Source organism: Apostichopus japonicus, chromosome 17 (genome assembly GCF_037975245.1).
Source record: "Apostichopus japonicus isolate 1M-3 chromosome 17, ASM3797524v1, whole genome shotgun sequence".
Lineage (NCBI taxonomy): Eukaryota > Metazoa > Echinodermata > Holothuroidea > Aspidochirotida > Stichopodidae > Apostichopus > Apostichopus japonicus.
In genome coordinates, this window is record NC_092577.1 from 9653190 (window position 1) to 9677910 (window position 24721).

General features: G+C 37.6%; 1 protein-coding gene across 1 annotated transcript; it reads right to left on the bottom strand.

Annotated features, from left to right (window-relative positions):
• Positions 1–2760: 2760 nt before the first annotated feature.
• LOC139954927 (uncharacterized) lies at positions 2761–24229 on the bottom strand. Its single transcript, XM_071954920.1, has 13 exons — positions 24069–24229; positions 15678–16074; positions 13246–14759; positions 12445–12641; positions 11848–11924; positions 9512–9567; positions 9148–9267; positions 8439–8644; positions 7519–7595; positions 6876–6943; positions 5870–5917; positions 5211–5236; positions 2761–4386 (listed from the first exon to the last, which is right to left on the bottom strand). The coding sequence occupies exons 2-13, from the start codon at positions 16072–16074 to the stop codon at positions 4368–4370; spliced, it is 2805 nt and encodes a 934-aa protein (XP_071811021.1). The 5' UTR covers positions 24069–24229; the 3' UTR covers positions 2761–4367.
• Between the last annotated feature and the right edge of the window lie 492 nt (positions 24230–24721).

Consider the following 24721-nt stretch of genomic DNA (forward strand, 5'->3'; position numbering starts at 1 on the left):
ACTATTATCATGTTGCTGTAAATAGTCGATGCGGATTTTTAATTTAGCCCACACTTCGTAGTGAGGTTATTTGTTGTTACGGGTAAGATAACATCTCTCCAAGCATCCAACAAATCATAAGATAATTTCAGGGTATCCCTCTATAACTGTCAACAAAAACATCTAGGTTATAATAAGTTCAAGAGCATTTAAATGCCATTTTCATATTGCTGTGACAAAGAACTGCTTTGTTGTAATTGTCGCACACCGTATAAGAGTAACGTCATTTGTTTGTTGTTTACTCGAAAAATAACACCTCTCCAATCATCCAACATCGCGAAAAATTTTCACAGGACATCTCTCTACAACTTCCAACCAACAAACCTTGGTACAAAATATGTGCAACGAAACTCGTTTTTAAGCACTTTTTGAAGCCTGCCCCGATAGAATAAACCTTTCGCTTCTTTTTCATTTGAAAATCCGCCTATTAGTGAGATTGCAGTTCATTTTTCGCCAATGTCCACTTTTTCACTTCAAGGTTATTAGTCTGGAACATGAGCCTGCGTGTTATGTAATCAATTCGCCAAGCCTAGGAAAGGGAACGAGCACGGAATATCACCTTCCTCAGATCCAATTTTTTACTGCGAGACCCTATTAAAATGCCCGAGGCAGGTATACTGTTATGCAATGGTATTGTATATATTGTATTATATATAGTAACTAAGCTATCTAATTGTCCGCGAAATTGTTCGGACTTAGGTACTCCAATAGCTGACTATACGTCTGATTACTGAAAGTAAAGGATCTACTCTACTAACTCAGTTAGCTCAGTGGTTTACGCCGGTGCCTTCCAATCATAAGGTCTCCAGTTCAAGTCACTCCGATATTAATGTATGTCGTCCAGTTACAGAGTTGTTGACAATTGACAATTCATAATCATGGACGTTAAATATGAACCTAAGAGACTGACTTCGGTCAGCTTGCGGCTTTGCTAAGCCAACGAGGCTTCTTTGCGAGTTCCTGCTTGCCAGGAGGATCTAAAATACATATATAGATACTAGCAACGAAGCATAGGATCAAACGGGTGCATCATCTGTTTGTCATTGATTGTCAATATTGACAATATCAACATTGGGGCCACTCGATCGGAAATTGTTTTTCACCGAGGCGTGTTGATACTTGCTTCAGAAACAAAATGACGAAATCTTAGAAAGAGTACAAAATGGGGGGGGGGGGCGGGGAGGGTGGCTCAAGCTACTACTCGTCTACCGAACGGAAGGTTAAGTAAATTAAATAATTTCAATCTTCTAAATACTTGAAATTCACATAAACACATATATTAGCCATCAGTTTAACCACCATGGCAAGTGTAAACTTGTTTAATGTTGTCCTCCTTTCTTAGATAAAGGGAGTGGATATATACCTCTAATGAAAATTAACTATGTTCCATTGTTCCTTAACATCTCTCAGAGACAAAAGAAAATATTTATATCTGGTGATGAAGACTTTCTAAGAGTCAACAGCATTCAAATTTGATCTGATATACAAAATACACGACACAGTCGATGGGGTGTCAATGCTCCAGTCCCTGGCTTAATGTAATAGTTGGGCTAAATGTTCCCTAATGTGGAATATATAGACGTTACAGACCAGCATAATGGTCGCCAGAGTGGTGCTGTTTGTTTGTATTTTATTGTAATCCCATTACTATTACGCCCATGTTCCTATTTAGGATCGACTTGGAATCTATTTAAGAATAATTTCCAATACCCTCTGGTCCTGTGTTTTCTACAACAACATTTTAATATGTCAGCTTTTAAAATAGGAATATGAGGACAAACATTACTCGTACAACAACCATGGGCCTTTAACCATCACTTGGTAATGCAATGAGGCTACTTATCAAATTAAGTTATGTAGCCTATATAATCTCAACACGATATCGCTGCAAGTTCTGTCACTAACAAATTTTGTACACAGATTTTTAGCTATTGAAATATGATACTGGCTCTTTAAGGGTCTCTAGCGTCCACACGCAGCAGAAGTGGTCCACATCGGAAATCATTTATTGCGTATATTTCAAGTCCGCGGACTACCATTCGTTCCAAAACAGCAAGAAACCTTTCAATTATTGTCTGTGCATGGCTCCAATGGATCGGTTCGGTGTAACTTCAGTCAAAGGGCACACAAAGGAAGACATTATGTTGGTCTTATATGACATCTTGTGGGGGAAAAACCCAAAACAGCTAATAATAGTCCGCTGCTCCGTTCGGGAGATATCCTACAGTAGTTTAATCGTGGGGTCTAACAGCTATCATTTTGTAAATCTGCGATGTATAGTGGAGCTAGGATTGGAAGCTGTTAAGTTTTTGGGGTTTTTCTTCAATATTGAGGTGGAATGTTAACAGCGTTGGCTAATGCAATCACTTGGTCATGTTAAAAAGGTTCAATAGTTGGCATTCAGCATTTGACAAAACCCATTTCCGTCAAAGAAAATAAGCATCGTAATAAATAAAGAAAACAAATAAATAATTGAAGCTGATGTGGCTCGATGATGTCATTTTTACACTCGATATTTATACTAGATCACATCTTCAGCCTCGTGTGTGTAGAAAAGTTAAAGATATGATACACCCCTGATGTGTAATAAGATTTGTTTTAGCTGCTTAGGGAAGATGTCTATGTGAGTTATCTTCATCACACTGAAACTTGCTTTTTTAGTAAAGATAGAAGACAAATTTAAATTTTAAAAACATAACAATTGTACAAGTAGATTTGGAAATTTTCGTGGATTTTATTTTAATCTCTAAACATATAGGCTAGCTTTAGTATACATCAAATTGCGCTGAATTCATAAATGACACGAAATGTAAGAAGTCAATCATCGTATAGGTTACATTATCCATTTATTGTAACCTCTCTTTTAGTAAGTATGATGACAAATTTATTTACTTGAAAACTAAATGGTTCCAAATAAATTTGAAAATGTTGAAGAATAGGGTACAAGTTTATACGTAGCAGAGTGAATGTTGACAATTTATTTGTAATATCTGGCCTAACTTAAGTATACACCAAAAAGCGCTTTAGTCAATATAAAATGTATCTACATCAGAATCTCATGTTTATCATCATAATGAGAAATTATGGCATAAACATTGAACACCATAACAACGTTTTAACCATTGTAAGGACAATAGCGACTAGTTCCTTTCAAAAACATATATCGGAAAAACGTATCGCAGAGAATCAAAAAACAAACATAAAAGTATATTCTTTTAGAAAAGTCAGAGACTAAATAATGAAGAGAGTATAAAAGGGGATTAAATATTTGCATCCTTAATTCCTAAGAGTTGTTCATTGAGACCTTCAAGAGAGATCACTCTTTAGAAAGGTGACAGTCACTTTCAAAGCGCACAATCTCGTTTACATACACATAAACTTCTATCTTTAGATTATAACAACAACATTATTATGATTGTCATCTTTAATTAGGGTAGTCCTTCTCAGTGCAAAAGCACAACTTTCCAGAGGAGCCCTAAATACAAACTACATTTACAATAGTATGCAGTAGAAAATGGTAAACATCCAAAAGGACAAAATGGGACGGCAAACAGATAGACAAACAAATATCAGACATCTAAACAAAAAAAATAAGTTTTCATGTTGCGTTTAAAAATATTAACATTTGGCAAGCATGCCAACTTTGGGGGAAGACTGTTCCACGATCTGCCTCCAGAAAATTTCCAGTTCTAACAGGAGCAAGTAAAATATGTAATGTGTAATGGCGGACAGACCAGCACCAGGGGGTGGGCTGGGGGTGTGGATTGATGAAGGAGTTATCAATAATGATGCAGAATTGAACAGAACAAAAGTATGATGAAATTATCGTAATCGCCTGCGAGCAAGTTCTACCACCAGCATAGTCCCCTTCACTTCCTCTATCGAGCATCAGCAATTCATGTGTTGACCATTCACTCCTCATCCAAATATATATCAGTGGTTGTGCTTCTGTTATCAATATTTCTTTCCCCGCGTCTACCTCAATCCTAACTACCCATGTTTTTTTTTAACCTTTTACACCTCATGTCCATAAATGAGTGATTGCAACAGTCTTGACAAGAATTCCTGCAACGCAACGCTTATCACAGACTGAAAACACTGACAGCAAAGCTAACATCCAGGTTTCATGTTTAATTCGGGTCTACAGCTTAACACCGTTAAAACGGCTGTTTTGTTTTGACCTCCCCTGTATACTTCTTCTTCGGATGTTTCCGACTATACGTGCCGGTTGCACCTTTTGTTGGAGGGACGAACACAACAAAGGGGCGGTGAGCATTGGACGATTAACCAGGTTAAATGGCGGCCCTGTAATTGTTTCGACAACGAGTTCACTGTCTGGATTCATTCCTGTTGAGAGTCAATGATGTTGAATTAGTCATAATACATTTCAAGCCAGTACATGTTTTTCATATCGTATCACTGCACGAGGAAGTTTGTAGTTCATGTCAAGTTACTTAATCGCGTTTTGAACGGAGAGCTAAAACCAAATCATTTGCTACTTCTTTCCCATGAAAATAGCACCAGGGACGGTGACTTATTAGGCGTTATAGCACTACAAAGTTTCAAACTTGGAGATGTAACAGGTTTAACTTAATTTGGGATAGATATAATTTCTGTTTTAAGACTGCCAATCTCTCACTTGTGAGCACTAAAAATAGTCGTAACAAAAATTTCTTAGTCATTTCTTAGTTCATGTTGAGAGATATCTAAGTTTGCGTAAATATTAATTCTGACTCGGGTTAATTCTGCCTCGGTCAAACTATCGATAAGAACATTTTATGTGTAAAATATGATAGTACGATATGACATTTACATCATCAAATTGAACCAATTGTTATATTTAAGAAGATGATTTTCTCTTAGAATGAGTACAGTTTGTAATATACATTTTTTTTTACCAATTGAAGGCAAACATAAGTATCATTTTGCACTCCTGCATAATCAGTACGGTTTCGCTATTCGCCTGAGCAATCGTTTTTTTTTTTAAGTAAAATAAATGGAATTAGAGCCACACAATTAACAAGTTTGAAAAATACTTTGACCCAATTTGTGACAATTTCTACCCGGAAAACATGTTTTTGACATAACTTAGAATGTTAAAACTCATGGTGACCATCTTTTAGTCTAGGTAAATATGTAGATAACTCGAACGTGTTGTTAAGTTTACATACCTGTAACGTTGCCGAAACAAGGTTAGCTGTAAAATGAGTGAGAAATTATTAATTTACTAGTGAGTTTATCTTCTCAATGCCTACAAAAATTTCTGTGAAAGTATATGCTGGCCTAAACTAGACGAATGTTCCTTGGTTAGCTTTCTCGTCTTTACGTGATTTACTTAATTTGAATAGTGGACAAGTATTCTAACGCGCGTATCGTCTTTTCTATCATACATTACCTAGTCACGTTATTTTCAAGTCACAGGTTTGTCAATATTTACATTCCCTATAGTGCTTTAATTTATTATCTACAACGTTTAACTCGGAATTATATATATTTTTAATTGAGATCACAGAGAGAAAAAAAGATTTATTTACAGAAGGGAGTAATCGTGTACCCAATCGCTGTCAGTTGAATGATATTTACCTTGCTATTTACCAACTTACATTCAAGGATGTACTAAGAAGTACTAAATTCAATAATCCAAAACGTAGCTCAAGGAGATGTTAATTAAACCAATAAATATATATTTCTTTTGAAGCAACTCTGAGTAAGGATAAGATAAGAATGGAGATGCCATTAACGATATTTTATTGACATTTTAATGAATAGCGTAACTAATTACAACGACTTTTGATCCCTTTATATTTCTTGATGTGTATATTCATTTTACCTCTTCCTGGTAACCTTTGTCCGATAGTTCTTCGTCGCTGTCTCTGTTCTGTAAAGGAAATGACAGATCAATAGTGTAACGAGAAAACAACCCAATCATTTCTCGCCCGTTTCAAACTAGAATAGTTAGTTTTACGTTAACGCTCGGTAATTTTATGCCCGGCCTAGTTGGGTAGCTTACGGCTCGTGGACAACGAGGTTACTCGTATAAGCGGGAAGCCAAGGAACAGCTGGGGTATTATTTTACCAGGGTGCCCCTGACAAGAAACTGCTATATTAACCAGTGTATTGATACGTTATGGTTGGTTAGTAGTCCTTTGAGCAGGGTCATACGGGGTGTAAGGGTAGCAACGTGTCCTGGGATAATTGTCAAATTTTAGGTAATGGGGTTTATACAGTTACTGGTCCGCTGTTACTGGCTTGTCAGTATCTGTAGTGGAACGCAATGATAGGCAAATATGCCAGCTACGAGGTCTTGCTAAAGCGACATAGATCATCATACGTGGTGCGTGGCAAACTGCGAGTGATAACGCAGATGTCATTCTTGCTGCGTTTAGGGGCTCATGCACTGCGTATAGGTACAAACTGGCTGGAATAGGTCATGTTAACGCAGAGCATTTACGTAGTATGGTATAGCTATGAGTGCGTATGTTTGGATAGTGCACGGTACGTTTGCGATTCTTTTTATATTCACTGTAAATATTATTGTGTACGTTGTTTAGTTGAATGCTTGTACACGTATTCCTTTATTCTGACCACTTTACGCAATTTTTAATGGGGGGAGCTACATTTTATCGTTAAATAACATGGTACAATTAAGTATTGCAGAAATGTACGCAGGAAATGACTTAATGATGCTTTATTATCTTGACTGAATTAATCATGACATTTGCAGAGAGGGAGAAAATAACATGAAGCTGAGCCAAGTTGAAGCTATCAACCAATTTCGTGGCTGTTACAGATTATAACTTAATAATCAAGGAGCCAAAAACATCTTTTAGACTCACCTGCCAATGGCCTGATTGTAGATTGAGCTTATATCCACGTTCCTGCCATCCATTGGGAAGCCACAATACTATAGTTGAAAAGAGTGATGTTATAGTTTAGATTTGGGAAGTCACGGGAATCTGTTCCGAAATCCCAGTAGACTCTATCTGTTAGGAATCGTCGTCAACTTTTCTAATTAATTAGAATATCTGCAGTGTGTGCTTTATAATATCAATTGATGGTCAAACGTGAGTGATTTGTTGTTTCGATACCTTACATTACGTTTATGGCCCAGCTAGCTTACTATTAAAATGTATAATCAATGCGCACCTCTGTTCTACCATATAGTAAATATTATTGGTTATTCAAAGATAACGTCAAGTATTAAAAGAAGAATAACGTCTACGTTACATCACATTTCAACGATTCATGACAAGTAAACAATTAAAAGCTTCCAACTAGAGGAATGGTTGCCCAAGGACATCCCAAACGAATTTTAACTGAACATAATCAAGGTCATGATAACAAAACAGTTTAAGTGGTAACAAGGCCTCAAAACATTGCATTTTACAAATTATAACAACAGATTGAGTTTTTCTCCTTATCTATACAGAGTTTAATCTCGCTTCGTTTTTCCAGCTTATTTAATAATCTCTCTAGTACCTGTCACTTTCTTCCACTTCACACTAGTAAGAGCTTTATCATCCAGCACAGCAAAAGGCAGCATGCAGAAAAAGAATCTGAATAAGAACGAGAAGAAACTTCTCATTAGTAAAAAGTTTAAATTAAATATGAAATATCTAAATTCCGTTTTGAATGAACGTTGCAGTGTCATTCAATTCTTCCATCAGTTCGCGCTATAGAGACAAGAATCCCCGATTTTACATCTTGCAACTTTGTTGCATCTTACATAACACTTCAAGACAGTTACACACTATCATATTGCAATGTCGCAGCCACGTGATTTAACACTCCTTTTCATCTCGTTCAGTTGACGCGCGCATGTTCTACAAAGATCACAAATCTTTTAATTCATTCAATGTTTATATTTCCATCAAACTAGCCGCTACTAGTACACGGTAGCAGAACATTTCTCAATCATTACTATGGAAGTAATTAGAATCGAGTGCCTAAACACGCAATAGACAAGTGAATTATGCATGGCTTACGTCACTTGTCATCTCTTTGCTTTGGCTTGTAAGAAAACGTTAATTTACAAGGAAAAGTCTCGACTTAAATGTATGGACACGGAATGTATCTGTGTTGGCTTCAAGAGATGTTTGATGTCATTTACATACCAACAGTTGGTCTTAGCAGGGTCAAGTCATAGTCGATTATAAACAAAACAACGTAGTAAGGCTAGCATAACGGATATTCATAAAACCAGTGACGTTGCTTTGTAATGTTTTGTGAGAAAAATACTCCTGAGTAATGCACCGGTATAGCCAAATTGAGCTACTGTTCGAATGGACGGAATGTTTTGTTAGTGAAAATGTATTTATAACAGGTATGCTGCTAATACACAATTCTGTAGTGTAGTGTTTATAACAAAAGCAAGTTAAACGATATATTGATATGCTTACCGCAGCTTTTTAAATCTTTGAGACTGCAATCCATAGTTTAAAATGCCAACCATTTCTAAGTGATCGATTTCTCTCCCCTTCTCTGTCTCTATTCCTATTGTCTCTAATGACTTAAGGATCGGTAGAGAAAGTCCGGAACGAAGGTGCATGGTATCCTCGGTAAGGCTGCTAAACGATTCGTGAAAATAAACTCTAGAAATACGAATCTACAATAAAAGAAGATTTATAGATGAGCATGTTTTCAATGAGACATAGTTGTTCCTGATATTTGCTATAATTGATTCAAATTTCACCTTTAGACGATCTGATCTTCTAGAGAATATAGAGCATAGGATGCTTACATCGAAACCAGAGTATACCACCACATGGCTTTAAGTGTACCAAGGGTCATTAAAATAGGCTAGCGTAGGTGTTGCATGACAGGAAAATCTTTGAATACTACAGTAAATGTTTTCCATGTCTGGCCGAGAGCCCACAAGAATAACATTAGTGGCAATCCACGGAGTTGCATACCTCGTCACCAGCAAACACTGATTTCAAATGTACTATTAGCTGCGCAAGCTTGCCATCGGAGGAAAGTACCACTTGACATTTTCATTATAGGCCTATCTGTGAAGGTTCCATGCCAATACAATGTTTTGCCTCGATTTATACTGTAACGCATTATACTTTCTATGGATATGACCGCTTTAGTTGCTGACTGACTTACGTCACGACTAGATGCCTTCTCCAGCAACTCTATGGCAGACTCCTGTAGTAACTTATCGTTGTTATTACTGATGACGACTACATCCGCACACATCTCGGCAACAGTTTCCTTGTCGTCAGCCTAAAACAGAAAAGAGAGCGCATATCTAAAGCAACACATGACTGACAAGGAGAAGTACTTCTTTGACTAATAGCATTTACACGGTCAAATCAACCAATGGAAGGTCAAGATGGTACGTACCGTATGTGTCAACTCCCTTCTTACAACACTGACAAGGTTAGGTTAATAGTGTCCTAACCTGTTGGCACTATAAACTCCCAATTTTGTCTTTAATTACTTAGTACACAGAAACACACAAGTATACCTTCTGCCATTTGCCCGACTGGAGATTGAGATGACGGCCGTAACTTGGCCATACGACTGCAAGAGAAATGTGAAATGTATAGACTTTAATTCGAGCAACATGGTAATATTATCAGGCGCGTATCCAGGATTTTCTAACCCGGGGGGCGCGAATTACCATCTAAGCGGAGCGCCACCATCGGTTGGCGCGGAGCGTACAAGAAAATTTTTGGTTTTGATACCCCCAGATCACCGGAAATGGCACTTCTCGGGCTTGAAAATGAGCAACCAGATGTAGACTTTTGCCTGAGAACCAAGTATATCCCAAAAGTTTTTTTCCATCCATAACCTTTTTGCAGATTGTCACCAGTCACACATCATGTTCGACCTGATTGCATGTCCTATGGATCATTGCTTTTGTAGGCGATTCTACGTCACGGCCCACAATATCCGAAAGCCCGACTTTTCAATGTTTTAAGCCGATTATTTGTTGAGAATTTGAAAATTCCCATTTCTCGTGAATAAAAATCACTTGAAAACATACCCATAATGTTGCACAAAATTCAATCTATGGACAAGCAATATAGAAAAACCTCCTTGAACCCCTAATAGACAGGTCAAAATTGCACGAGTAGAAGAAAGTATGATGAAGAATGTTGGTGAGGAAATTTTGGAAAATTCCGACACAGTTAATTTCTTGGTGTAGAAATATTGAAACCTCTTATAATGGCTATTATAAAACTTGGTTTCGGAAATGAAAAATAGGAGATATTTCCGATATCAGGTATATCGAAAGCGAACACTACACACATAGGCGTAGGTCCCGTAGGAGGCGGGGGCTGATATTGGCATCGATATGTTGAACGCGCGCGAAGCGCGCGAAAAATTTTGGCTTTTTTTCGGGCAAGTCGTTACAGCCCCAAATCCAATTTGGCTCCTACGCCTTTGACTACACACATAAACAGTTTTTTGAGGCTGTTCATCGTGGAACATGCATTTCAATGCTCACTGATATGATCTTATATCTGCTCTTTGCTTTACAAATTCGAACAGGCGTGTAGCGAGTAATTGCCAAGGGAGGGGCGAAGCCTGTAGGCAAACTATCTAAGCGAAGCGCCACCATGAGTTGGCGCGAAGCGTACAAGAAAAATTTTGGCCGAAAATGCCTCCCAGATCGCTGGAAATGACACTTCCCAGGCCTTGTAAGTTGCATCTAAGCATTGTCTATTTTGAAATTACTAGCGATGTCATAAAGAAAATTTGCACGGGGGGGGGGCGGTCGCCCCTTCCCGAAATGCGTCATGTTCCCCGACGACGCGGTCGAGTTCAAGACCAGCCACAGTTGGTTCCATATAGCACAATTGTACTACAATTTATACAATTGTTTAAGGCGTCCATACACACACACCCGTTATGATAGACCATATATAGTATTTATATAGATACATTAGTGAGAGAGGAAAAATGGAAACGTCAAAAATGCAGTTGTCGGTGTAAGGGGTAGGGTGAGGCGCACACCCCCTCCGTAATCCTTGATCTGTCACTGGCTACCCTGTGTATATAATAAGGATCAGCGCTTTAACTATGACTGTTCCTCTTTCTCTTCCCGAGGTCTTGGCTCTCTTTTACTCCCTCCTTTTCTCCTTTTTCTCTCTTTTTTTCTTTTTCTTTTCCCTTCCTTTCTCTCCTCCTTTTCTTTTTTCCCCTCTTTTTTCCCTTTCTTCTTCTCTTTTTTTTCTCTCCTCTTTTCCTTACCCGGGGGGCGCGCGCCCCCAACGCCCCCCCCCCTGGATACGCACCTGATTATTACATGTGGCACGCAATATGAGTCGCAAGTCAATATACGGTAGACCGAAAATACAATTCATTCATCCTAAATAATTTTCCAACAGTAATATACTTATCTAGACTTTCAACGCTTGCTTCGAACCAACTCAACACAATGGCTGTAAATTTCGTACCATGGCGACACAAATAAATAACCAATTCTTATATCACTTTTTCAATGCAACAATCTTAATACATTAAGGCAGTGGCTCTATGCATGCCCATCACTGTTAACAATGTCAATGAATTTTGATAGTTTGATTTTACATCTTTGCAAGTATCCCGTAACTTCTTCTGTCATGCAATGTCACGCTAAAAACCAATCCTCTGCACCATAGCCCTTTCGATTCTGATATCCACAGCTTCCAGATACTGCAAGTTGTACTGTTGTGTCAGTAAATGAGCAGATTTATAAACAATACAAAAATTATTATCAACTTTTATTGTCAACTTCTTATTCTTCATAACTTGATACTCCTGATATTAAAACAGTGACTTTGAAATTATTTGTAATGTTTATATAATGTTTACCTTTAATGTTCCTCTCTTTTGAATCATTTGGAATAATCTCAGGAGAAAAGGATTCAGGTAGTTGACAGTTGAGGAACCTACGAAAGCAATTGAAAACTGGTCACGTACGAACTCTGCTACAAAAACTGATTGAGTTATTTCAAGATAAAGTAATGCAAACATTAAATGGTCATGTTCTGTAATGTTGTATGGAAATCTGGCGAAAAGTTGTTGTTAATCTGCAGGAACGAACAACGCGCCAATTTTGAATGATCATAGTTAACAGTAGAACAATGTGCTTTATTGGGTACTATGTAAATTTGCTTCAAAGAATTTAATTGTGTTCCCATAATATCCTTGGAAGTGCTACATTATAAGAAGAAAATATTGAAAGCGTATATTTTCCTGGTAACTGGTAACAACTATTTTTGACGAATTTGGATGTTACTTCTTGCTGTTACAACAAACGATGAGAGCTTTTATCGTTTTTGGCTATATAGGTCATGGCAAGAAGCTGGAGGCAATATTTATCAACTGATATTTGTAATGTAGAAATGATAGAAGAGACTATGATACCTATGAAGTTGTTGTCGTATTTCATGTTGTTTATAAACTTACCAAAGCTCTTTGAATGATTCCGCTTGCTGTCCATAACGCAGCAGCTCAGCAACGTCATTCTCGCTCAGTTCTTTGGCGGATATCGATATCTTCTCGAGTGTTGTGAGTGCTTGTATGCAAAGACCAGATGTCAGGTTCACAACACCACGAACAACCTCTCTCAAAGACCAATTTAGATACAAATTGGAGATGAGAATCTAAATGTAGAAGACCCAAAGTGGAAACCTTAATCATCGTTTATTAACCGCACAGCCATAGTTATTTCTTCTTTAGAATACGATGATGTAAACATATACAAAGTACCAACGTTTTATCAAGTTACTACTTCATTCCGTTTTGTGAAGAAAGGGACACAGGGAATCTATAATCCTGTAAAGGGGTTTACTTCTATTTTCATTCCTGTTTAGTGAAACGTTGGAGACTGACTATGTCATTCATATCGATAAACTTACTTAGATTGTTCTTCTACCGTATGGTCGAATTTGAATAAGGAATATACAAAAATCAGTATATTGCCCACTACATATAACGCTTCTAGCTGAAAGTGCGTACGGCTTGCGAAACTATTGTAAGTTTTGTCAATATAGCACAATCGATATGTTAATATGACAATGTTGTTACACATTACAGATCTCCGCCTTTGAGAACCAATAACCAGTCTACGACTTCCCAATTTCCCGATAGTCATTGCGACTAGACATGGTTCACCATCATCGGGATTACTGAATATGTCACCTTTAATGAAAAATATCGAAACAACTTAAGAAATCAGAACATTCAGGAAAGTAACGATTTTCTCACCCCATGACTACATGCAATCTCAAGAAGTTGTATGGTAGACCTTTGCAAGAGTTTGCTCTCGTTTTCATGAATTTGCATACGCTTGGAACATAACGCTGATACAGTGTCTTCGATGGATTCCACAGTCCCTTTTTGTTCCAGGATGCAAAGGATAGCAAACTTTTCACCATCTTTCCTGTTCATCAAATATTTGATGATCTTACTGCCAGCTAGTTGGTTCAAACCACAGGCGAACCGATAAAGGTATTGCAGATCAAAGGGATCCAATTTGTCAAGGATAGTTTTAAGCTCGGTTTCACTTTGCGTAACCGCAATTTCGGTAACTCTGAACGAAGCATACCATTCACAGACTAGTTTGTGATAAAATCTCACTTCAATTCTGACCCTAGTGTCCTCTTCAGCGATTGTATCTTCCCCATCAATATCTAAAACTTCTTCCCCCACTAAAATGCCGACAAAAATGTAGTGATCATAAAATTCATTCCCGAGCACTTGGCGGAGATATTCTTTACTCCAGGCAATATGTTGTTTCTTTGTACAGAGACCCTCAAACGCTAATTTATTCAATTTACCATGATCAGCTTCATAGTAAGGGTTGTATCTTTCGGCATTGTAATCGGTTGTTTTATTCCGAGCATGTTTGTGGAAACAGATCACGACATATTTGAAGAACTCAGTAACACATTTAAATTTTTGAAAGTCATCTCTTTCGTGTGTCATATGAGCGAACATAACGAAAAAGAGAGGCACTTGGCAAAGAGCATCAAGGATTGGATTGTCTCTTAGACCTATCTTGATCTTCTCGATTGCCTTTTCGTCACCTGTAATGGCTAGTCGGATGTATTGATCGCGCGCCGTCTCATCAAAACCAGTCAATTTCAAGAGTCTTGTTATTTCTTTGTCATATTCGTCGGGTAGATACCTTGTTGTCAGGGTAACGTCACACTCCTGAAGCATCTTGGACATAATGATGCGCCTCACGTCGCTTTCACCATCATTGTCTCCTACTGGATACTCATCATAGCCATCTAGGAGAATGGCTACCGCTTTGCAGCTTTCAAGAACCTTGCGAATGTCACTTTGTTTTACTCTTTCTTCATTTCTGAGCAGATATAATTTGATTGCTCTGTAAATTGACGATACATTATTCAGCTGTCTCATTCGGAGGATGATAAGAATCTCTACGCCAAAGAGAGGAGAATCAGGAACATCGTTACACCAATCATACGCTAACTTCAATGTCAGGGTTGACTTTCCGTAACCAGGTTCCCCTTCAAGTATACGCCTTGTCGATCTCATTCTGGGATCATCAAAGATGTTTTTGTAGGATGACAAACGGTTCCACATACTACTTCCAGCTAAGCCAGGTTGGTTAACCAATATCTGCATGCCGCTCTCAACAAATATGTCAACTACACTGTAATTTCTGTCTTGGAAATAAGGAATTGGTCGAACGTTCTCGTACTGTTCTCTGTAGTGCTTCTTCAAGCCATTCACAATAACATTTTTCTTTTCTATGTGAGAAAAAAAAATGTTACTTAGTATTAAAGAAATCCAGTATTAAAGAAAGAATTGTGGTGTTATTAGCTCTTCGATATTATCGATATCCCTCAATCACTACGTCCTAATTCACAACTAACTGATATATACTTATTTCTCATGATGTTTTTTAACAAAAATATTACCTAAAAATTTAATACTAGAAGTGATATGTCTCTAGATACAGCGTTTTGCCTTATGTTAATTTATTTTCCTTCGTAAAAGGTGTGAAAAGGTCTTGAATAAAAGTTTAACAGCTAGTAGATCAGCTTCGGTTTACTTCCTTGGTCCTTCGTGTGAAGAAGTATCGCCTTGAGAGTTTGAGACTTATGTTTGCAGAGATGTGTGCAGTGTGTGGAGGGATCAGAAGCAGTTTGTGACCATCAAGAGATACTTGACACTTTGGGTTCAATGATCCTACAGAGTATTATTGCCAGAAACAAAATGCCGACAGCAGCGGTCGCTCAAATGAGACTTTAACATTTATGGAGACTTTTCAAGTTTCACCTAAGCCATTAAAATCCATCTAAATCAGTATAGAATACAGTATGCTTTATCAACATTAACACGGTTTAGTTTGATAAATAAGCTTTTAAACAAACATTTGAAACACCTTTTCTGACCAATCAAAGTTGCGAAGCTACTTGGTGTAGGACAGGCACAAAGCATGGTCTCATATAACATTACAATAATTTACTACAATTAGAATATGGCGAATGGATATAAAACAATCATATACAAAATAAATACAAAATAAGAAATAGGTCTGAACTAAGAAGGTGATAGCATAGTGTTATAATGAAGTGGAAACGTTTTCTATTAAACTGAAGATTATTTCAAAAACATGTTCTTAAGACGCTCTATGTTTTAGGATTGAACTTCATAATACTAACCGTCAAGCAATGTGGTAGGGGCAGGCGTTTTATCATATTGAGATGACACACTTTCTTCTGTAGTATCCAGAGCAACTGCTGAACGTTCCAGATCTGCTGCATTCTGTGCTTGCGAAACTGCAGAGGATTTCTTGATATTAATACTTTGTACTTGGGCGGCGACATCCTTGACTTCCGCTGACTGCACACGGCTTCCCCTCTCTGGCTTAGTCTGTGAATCTTTAGAAGGGTTCGTTTGCCTTAGTGACTGCGTACCTGTGCTAGTACCACTCCCTGTGGGATGCAACTGAGATGTTGTGTCTATTGCAATGGTTGTTTCTATGTCTTCTTTGTCTCCATCATTTGACCTATGTTCTATAGATGCCGCTGTCCTTTCCTTTGCCTTTACATTACCCATCTTTAAAGGAATCAGAACAGTTGTAAATGTAAGTAAATCACTTTGTGAGAATACACACAAAGTCGCACACAACTATAAAGACTGCATTATTTGTCTGCCTTTCCCCAGGAGAGCAAAACGCTTTGAATTACTTTTTCTCTTGCGATTCATTATTCTATAACAGTGATTAAGATCTGCTTTGGAAAGCAAAAGGAAAATAGGGAATCGTTGATGCATTAGTACAAATAGAATCAAATAGCATAAACGGCAATCGTAGTATAAACTAAAACTGGTTATCAACAGTGGCGGAGCGTCCATACAGTCAGGGCGGATGCCCCCCCCCCCCTCCCTGACGGACTCAAATGGACTGCTGGCGCCCTTTCAGCTTTTTACCACTTGTTTCTTATTCGCCATTATTGACTTTTTTTATTGCGTTTCAATTACCTATTGACATTTGTCACATTTTGTGAGTGTAACTTTTTGACAAAATGCTCTAACAGCTATTTATTTTTCGTCTATCTGCAAATTAGCAAGGCCCTGAAAGGGTCATTTCCTGCGATGTAGGGAGTATCTTTTTTCCCAAATATTCTGTACGCTCCGCGCTACCCTGTGGTGGCGCTCCGCTTAGATAGTGTCGAAAGCGCTCCTACAGACCATTCTCGCCCCCCCCCCCCTTCCAATATCCCTAGTTCCGCCACTGGTTATCGAAGGTAAGTGCGATTTATTTTAGTAATCAGCAGTTATATTTTACGACGCTTAAGCGACCACACATGTGGGAGAAGCCCGCAAGGGCTTATTGAGTACAAGTCACACGTCGGGTGGCTCTCAATTCAACATTATTACTCAAATTTGGAATCTTTCCAATTAAGGAAGTCATTTCAGAAGGAAAACCGTAGATTGCTCTTTGATGCAAAAACCCACATTTCTATTACCCAGCCGGGTATCGAACCCGGAACCTCCCGATCGAAAATCCGCATTGCTTCAAATGCCATCGCATAACACTCGGCCACAGCACCGGTCTTTTGATGCGATTGTTTTAACAAATATTGAGAAAATATTTATTGAGGCATTCTAGTTTATTTCGCGTTACTAGCATGTTCCTCAACACGCAGATGATGCAGAACTATTGCCACTTTTATGATCTCAATATTTCTTAAGACTGCGACCATCTTCAATTCTACAACTAATGATTTGTTCAGCAACCACATTTATTCTTACGATCATGACATTCTCTCACTGGTCCCTTTTTTTCAACGAATCGAAAATCCTTAAAATGAAGTTAACAGCATGATAGTTTGTTGACCATGAAAGCCGTATCTTATATGATCTTTTTAATTAGCCGATAACAGTTATCAAAATGACCTCGTTTACTTTACTTTATATATATTATAACTTACGTTATCTGCTAGCTGGTAATTATCCAACGGTGTTATCACTTAAGTAAACATGGCAGGTCAAACTGCATAGTCAATGTCCACTTGACCTTCCCTTCACTTGACTGTACTTTGCTTTAACAACGGCAATCTATTTTATGATATACGATTTCTCCATTATAATTGCGTTAACGTTGGTGTCTTTTTCTGCCTACTTTTTATACAGAAACGAAAGTTGAATGTCCGTTAAGAACTGGTTAACACATTTCTAATTATGTGCGCTTCCGTTAATAAACTGCATATTATGATACGCTAACGGATAATGAAATATTGATCGGCATCATAAAGTGCCTTATTAAATTTCTTTTTAAAAAACTGTTGTTCTTCTTCGTTTCTTATTCTTATTTGCTGAAACCTTAGAACAGGGGTCCCTAACTGGGGTGCATGAACCCACAGGGGTGCGTGAGTGTATCCCAGCGGGTTCGTGAGACGTTTCTGAAATTCAAAACTAGAGTACTCTTTTTTGAACTAAAATCTGATATAATCATATAATTAAGTATTGTACAAAGTCGTACCTATCGACTAACTATTTTCGTGTTCCATACGCATATGTTGCCATAGTAGTACTGTACCGTGCATGTGATCAATAACGAAATTATGAATCAGACACAGGCCGCATGCCTTTGGTGAAGTGTACGCATGACAGTATACGTCATGAAGATAAAGAGCTGAAAAGGTAACTGAAAGGTTGGCAAAGTAATTATTATTATTATTATTATAAAGATTCCAGATGACCTCCATTTTGCCCGACACAAAGTAAAGTCAGCTTAAATTCAAGCTTGAAAATTGTTGTTGAGTTACAACATGCAGTCACTAGCCTGTTTTATGATATATCAGTTCAATATTACACTATGAACTTGATCTTTCACGAAGCACTGTTATATGTATTATAATATGATAATGACTCATATCGTGTCTCGAAAAGTTGGGGGTTCATGGACAACTCTGACATCCACAGGGGGCTCGTGGGGGATAAAATTAGGGAAACCCTGCCTTAGAAGGTAGATTGGGTATCATATGTTTAAATATATATTTATATTTATATATATATTTACATACACCAAAGATCATATAAAGTTGGTAGAAACTAAACTTTGAATACATCCACAGCAACCAAAATGCTTTAAATAGTATGAGCGTTGTCATGACGTCACAAAATAGGATTTACATTGCTCTTATGTCATGCCGCTATTTCAAAGAACAGCCTGCCTGACCGTGGCCGGTAATAACAATTCAATACATTTATCCGCGTAGGGCTGTAGTCGAGTCCAGCAGATCCGGGCCAGATTTTAAGTCCAAGTCTAGTATGTTTGAGACCGGGACCGAGACAAGTCCAAATCCAAAGCAGGCCGAATCTGAGACAAGTCCGAACCAGAGCACCCGAGTTCAAGTTTGAGTTCTGGCTTTGAAATATACACCCTATCTCGATTTGATGCATCTGAATTACCTCTCTCAACCTCAACCTCACCCTCCCACCCACACGCCATGGCAATGTATGGTGTCAGATGGCTATCCTCTTCACACATCTTCTGCATGGAAACATGCAGGTGCCATAGAAACACACACACACATATATATATATATATATATATATATATATATATATATATATATATATATATATACAGACCATTCTCACCCCCACCCCCTCCCCTCCTGTCCAATGTCCCTAGTTCCGCCACTGGTTATCAAAGGTAAGTGCGATTTCTTTTAGTAATCAGCAGTTATATTTTACGACGTTTAAGCGACCACACATGTGGGAGAAACCCGCAAGGGCTTATTGAGTACATATAATAGTTATCAATATGACCTCGTTGACTTTAATATATATATATATATATATATATATATAATAAATAACGTTATCTGCAGGCTGTTAATTATCCAACGGTTTGGTCACTTAAGTAAACATGGCAGGTAAACTTGCACGTCAATGTCCACTTGACCTTTTCCCTCCTTGACTTGACTTGATTCTACTTTGCTTTAACAAAGGCACTGTATTTTATGATGTACGATTTCTATTTATAATTAAGTTAACGTTGGTGTCTTTTTCTGCCTACTTTATAAACGAAAACAAAAGTTGAATGTCCGTTAGTAAAGAACTGGTTACCACATTTCTAATTATGTGCGCTTCCGTTAATAAACTGCATATTATGATATGCTAACGGATAATGAAATATTGATCGGCATCATAAAGTGCCTTATTAAAATTTCTTTAAAAAAAAATGTTTTTCTTCTTTGTTTCTTATTCTTATTTGCTGTTACCTTAGAACAGTGGTTCCCTAACTGGGGTGCATGAACCCACAGGGGGTGGGTGAGTCCATCCCAGGGGGTTCGTGATACGTTTCTGAAAGTCCAAACTAGAGTAATTTTTGTTGAACTAAAATCTGATATATCATATAATTTAGTAATATACAAACGTTGTATCTATCGACAAACTCTTTTCTCGTTCCATACGCATACGTTGCAATAGTAGTACCGTACCGTGCATGTGATAAATAACTGAATTATGAACCAAACACAGGCCGCATGACAGTACGTCATGAAGATAAAGAGCTGAGAAAGTAACTGAAAGGTTGGCCAAAGTTATTATTATTATTTCGAAAATTCTAGATGACCTCCATATTGCCCGACATAAAGCAAAGTTAGCATAAATTCAAGCAAGAAAATTGTTGTTGAGTGACAACCACATGGGATTCGTGGGGGGATGAAGCTAGGGAAACCTTGACTTAGAAGGTAGATTGGGTAGCATATATTTAAATATATATATATATATATAGGAATATATATATATATAGGAATATATATATAGGAATATATATATATATAGGAATATATATATATAAGAATATATATATATAGGAATATATATATATAGGAATAACGGAAAAACTGTTAAAAAACTATGCTGCATTTAGAGAAAGGCTGGATATCGAGTGAGATACAATAATTAAATTAGGTAAGTGAATGGAAGTAAAACAGCCAATGTTTGGTTTTTGTAGAGCTTATGAGCAAAACTAGCTCTTCTTCAGTGCATGATCACCGAAAGTGACAAGGAGTAGCAGGAATTGAAACTATTTTATAGAGAAGAAGAAGTTTTAGAAATTCGAATTATTTTAATCCGCGTCGGATTATTTTAATCCGATTCCGTTGTAATTGCAAAGGAATTGTTTTGGTTTATCTGAGACGGCAAATCGTTTCTGATGTTTAAACCGAATGGTGCCGTGGTCTTTAGGTTTATTTCCCAGAAATTTTCTTTTCCTTTCCTAGATTTATCTGTCCAAGAATCGTTTTGGTGAATGGCAATAACACGCAAATTCACAATTGAATGATTTTGGAGATTGAAGTGATTTGCAACAGGTTGGTTGATCTTTTTTGTTTTGATCGCCGATCTATGTTGTGTCATTCTCATTCTAAGAGTGTTTATTGACTCTCCAATGTATTGTAAGTTACAAACATTGCAGTAGATGAGGTAAATGACATTTTTGGATAGGCAGTTAATTTTGTGCCGAATTTGGAACGTGCGTTTGGTTTAGTTGCTCTGAAAGGCCCGGTCGAATCGACAAGTAAGCACGTTTTGCAATTTTGTGTACAGGGCGATGATCCTGTAGTTTCTGTTTTGCTTTCCCCTAATGAGGTGTCATCCCGAAAGGATGCCCGAACTAAGATATCCCGTAGGTTGCTGGGTCTTTTAAAAGCGATAACAGGTAATTCTGGGAAAACCGATTTCAGGCGCTCGGTGCCTTGAAGTAGATGAAAATTCTTCTGAATGATATTAGCCAGTGGTGGGAGACCAGTGTGGAATTCAGTAACCTATGGTACTCTTTTGGAACTGGTTTGACGAGTTTTGTACGTCAATGTTTCGGTACGGGGTTTGCTTTTAGCCTTTTTGATGGCATTTTCAATAGTACCCCGAAAATACTGTATGTTTAGGAGTTGTCGTGACAGTTCTTTAGTGCGTGAATCAAAATCGACTTCAGAGGAGCAAATTCGTCCAATGCGCAACGCTTGACTGTACGGAATATTTCTGGTACAGTGACGTGGATGGCAACTGCTTGGTAAGAGGTAGTTGTGCTTGTTAGTGGGTTTATTGAACAAGTCTGTTTTGAGTGAACCATTTTGTAGGGTCACAGTGGTGTCCAGGAAGTGAACGCCATGTCCAGAAAAATCAGCAGTGAATTTGATAGTGTGATGAAACGAGTTTATGTCATCAATGAAGAGTTTTAGATTTGCCTCACCATGGGTCCATATCATAAAGATATCGTCAATGAAACGTAACCACGTGTGTGGTTTCAAGTTTTGTCGAGATAGAAATTCTTTCTCGAGGTTTCCCATAAAGATGTTGGCAAAAGACGGTACCATTTTGGTACCCATTGCGGTGCCATGAATTTGGAGGTAATGTTTGTTGCCAAATACCAGATTATTGCTGGTCAAGAGAAGTTGCATCATTTCGGCCAATTTTTTCTTCGTGGGGGTTTTGCCACGTTTCGGTTTGAATGCTTTTGTGCAGGCCGAAATGCCCTCTTCGTTAGGGATATTTGTGTATAACGAAGACATATCCAAGGTAACTAACAGAGTAGATATAGGGGAAGAATTTTTATTCCCCCAATTTTCCGGATGAAATCCGTAGTGTCCTGCACATAGGACGGTACGGCCGAAACAAGAGGTTGGATGAGAAGATACACGAATTTGGAATTTTTTTCAGTCGCTGTACCATTACCCGATATTATGGGCCTCCCGGGATTGCCTTCTCTGTGAATTTTAGGCAAAAAATAAAAGCGACCAGGTTTTGGGTCGTTTTCAAGGAGGTTTTGGCCTAACTTGCGGTCAATGGAACCGTTAGAGACTATCTTTTGGACGACTCTTTTCACGTTTTGTGTGATTTCTTGAGTAGGATCAGAATCTAGGAGTTTGTAGTGTTGAGGGTTGCCGAGTAGTCTGTTGGCTTCCTCTCTGTAGAATTGTTTGCCCATATAGCGACAATTGCAGAACCCTTGTCGGCTGGCTTGATGAAAATGTCATCGCGCTTCCGGAGTTCATGGATAGCCTGTCTCTCAGTTTTGTTGAGATTGTCGCGGAAGTCTGGGGCAGAGGTCTGTGTATTAACATCATCTTCAATTGCCGAAATAAATTATTCAAGAGGCACACAATGGGCCTTGGGCGGATTCCACGAGCTTTTTGGCTAAAAATTGGAATGCAAGTCGTTGGTTTGTTGCGTGGTGTTATTGCCATTTTCGTCGGCAAAAAAATCACGGAGACGTAAGCGCCGATAGAACATATTCATATAGCATACAAAAGTAGTACTTTTGTTGACCATTGTGCCACTATTGGTAATGAACCCCAGTGGTTCAGGAGGAAGATTAAAGAGAGTCTCCTAATAAAAGACTTAAATGCTGACCTAAATAGAAATGTAGCGAGCTACGGGTTGGAGCTATTCTAATCCCTATTTACTTTTTATTGCTGGTTGTTCTATTCATCCCTAAGTTAAAAATATTCACTAAAAAAATTTGCTGGTTGTTCTAAGTTTAAAAGTTTCTAAGTTTCTTCCTAGTTTAAAAATCACTCATGCTTATCACTATTGGCGTCCTTGGATGTATATTACCCCTTGTATTTAATTGATCTTGTACTTTTGCCTGACGATGGAGTGGTGACCACTCCGAAATATAGCAGTATGTCGTTGTTAAAAATATTCGCTTGTTTATCTTTTATATTACATATATATATATATATATATATATATATATATATATATATACATATATATATATAAGGAATATATATATATATAAGGAATATATATATATAAGGAATATATATAAGGAATATATATAAGGAATATATATAAGGAATACATATATATATTATGAATATATATATTAAGGAATCACAAATGATTTCGAGTTGGTTAGCATCATGTTTGATCTCTAGAGTAAGGCAAAATATGTCACCAAAAACAGAACTAGTATTGTTCGATACAGGTGACAAACGCCTACAGTGGAATTACGACCTTCCTTACCGGTTTCGAACCTCTGGACATACAATCAGCGTCCATAGCCTAGTGGTTAGGGTGTCCGCGTACAGAGCGGAAGGCCCGTGGTTCGAATCCCGGTGGAGGCTGAAAGTTTTTTCACTGTTCCTGATTTTCCAACTCATTATGATTTTCATTTATATATATATATATATATATATATATTTGTATATATATATGTATATATGTGTGTGTGTAAATATATATATGTGTGTGTGTATTCATATACATATATATATATATATATGTGTATATATTTATATATATAAATATATTAATAGCCTGTTTTATGATATATCAGTTTAATATTACACTATGAACTTGATCTTTTACGAAGCACTGTTATGCGTATTATAGTTTAATAATGACTCAAATCGTGTCAAATAGTTAAGTTCTTCGACACCAGTCCGAGTTTTAGCAAACTTGAGTCCGACGGTCCACAAAAAGTGCGACATCAAGTGCGGATACGAGAACTGCAGCCTTACTTCATCGAACGTTTTGCAATCAAGTTATATTTATTCCTGCATAATATTGTAAATATTAAAACATCTTACCTCTTGTTGTAATTACATCCATTCATTTAATGGATGTTTTGGAGTCTTTAACGTTTCTTTAGATGTCAAATACCTAGTATTAATATATAAGTATTGCACCATTCTGAAAGCTTTTCCACTATTCTTCTTCTTCTTTAGGAAGAGCGTTCACTCTGTGTTTGTTGCCCACTGCTTATCGTTTAACGAGTTACTGAGACATACGTTATCATCGTTGCCCCTTCTGTAAACTTCGTCGAATACGCAGAATCGTTAACGTCACAGATTTGTTTTTTTCAAATGAAAAGTAAACAAATCTAGAGTCCTTACGGCTAAATTGTCGTGATGTTTTTCTTATGATGCGGTTCAGCTGAAAGCTGATATTCTTTCCCATTCACCAACTTCAGTTCAGTTTCAGATTAGTTAGGTGTCTCTATTTATTCTCCAAATGTGGTATAAAATACATAAATGCAAGAACAAAAAGAGATAATACAATAAGGTAATACAGATGGGCAACATAGGCGTTGGAGACAGGGGGCCAGGGGGAGCAGCCCCCCCCCCACCCAATCCCCAACCAAATATATTTGTGAAAATTCGGGCAATATGATGCTGGGAATTTTCCGGGAATCTACTGAAAAAGAAATAAATTGCAATTTGTTTTTCAATGGTTAAACTTA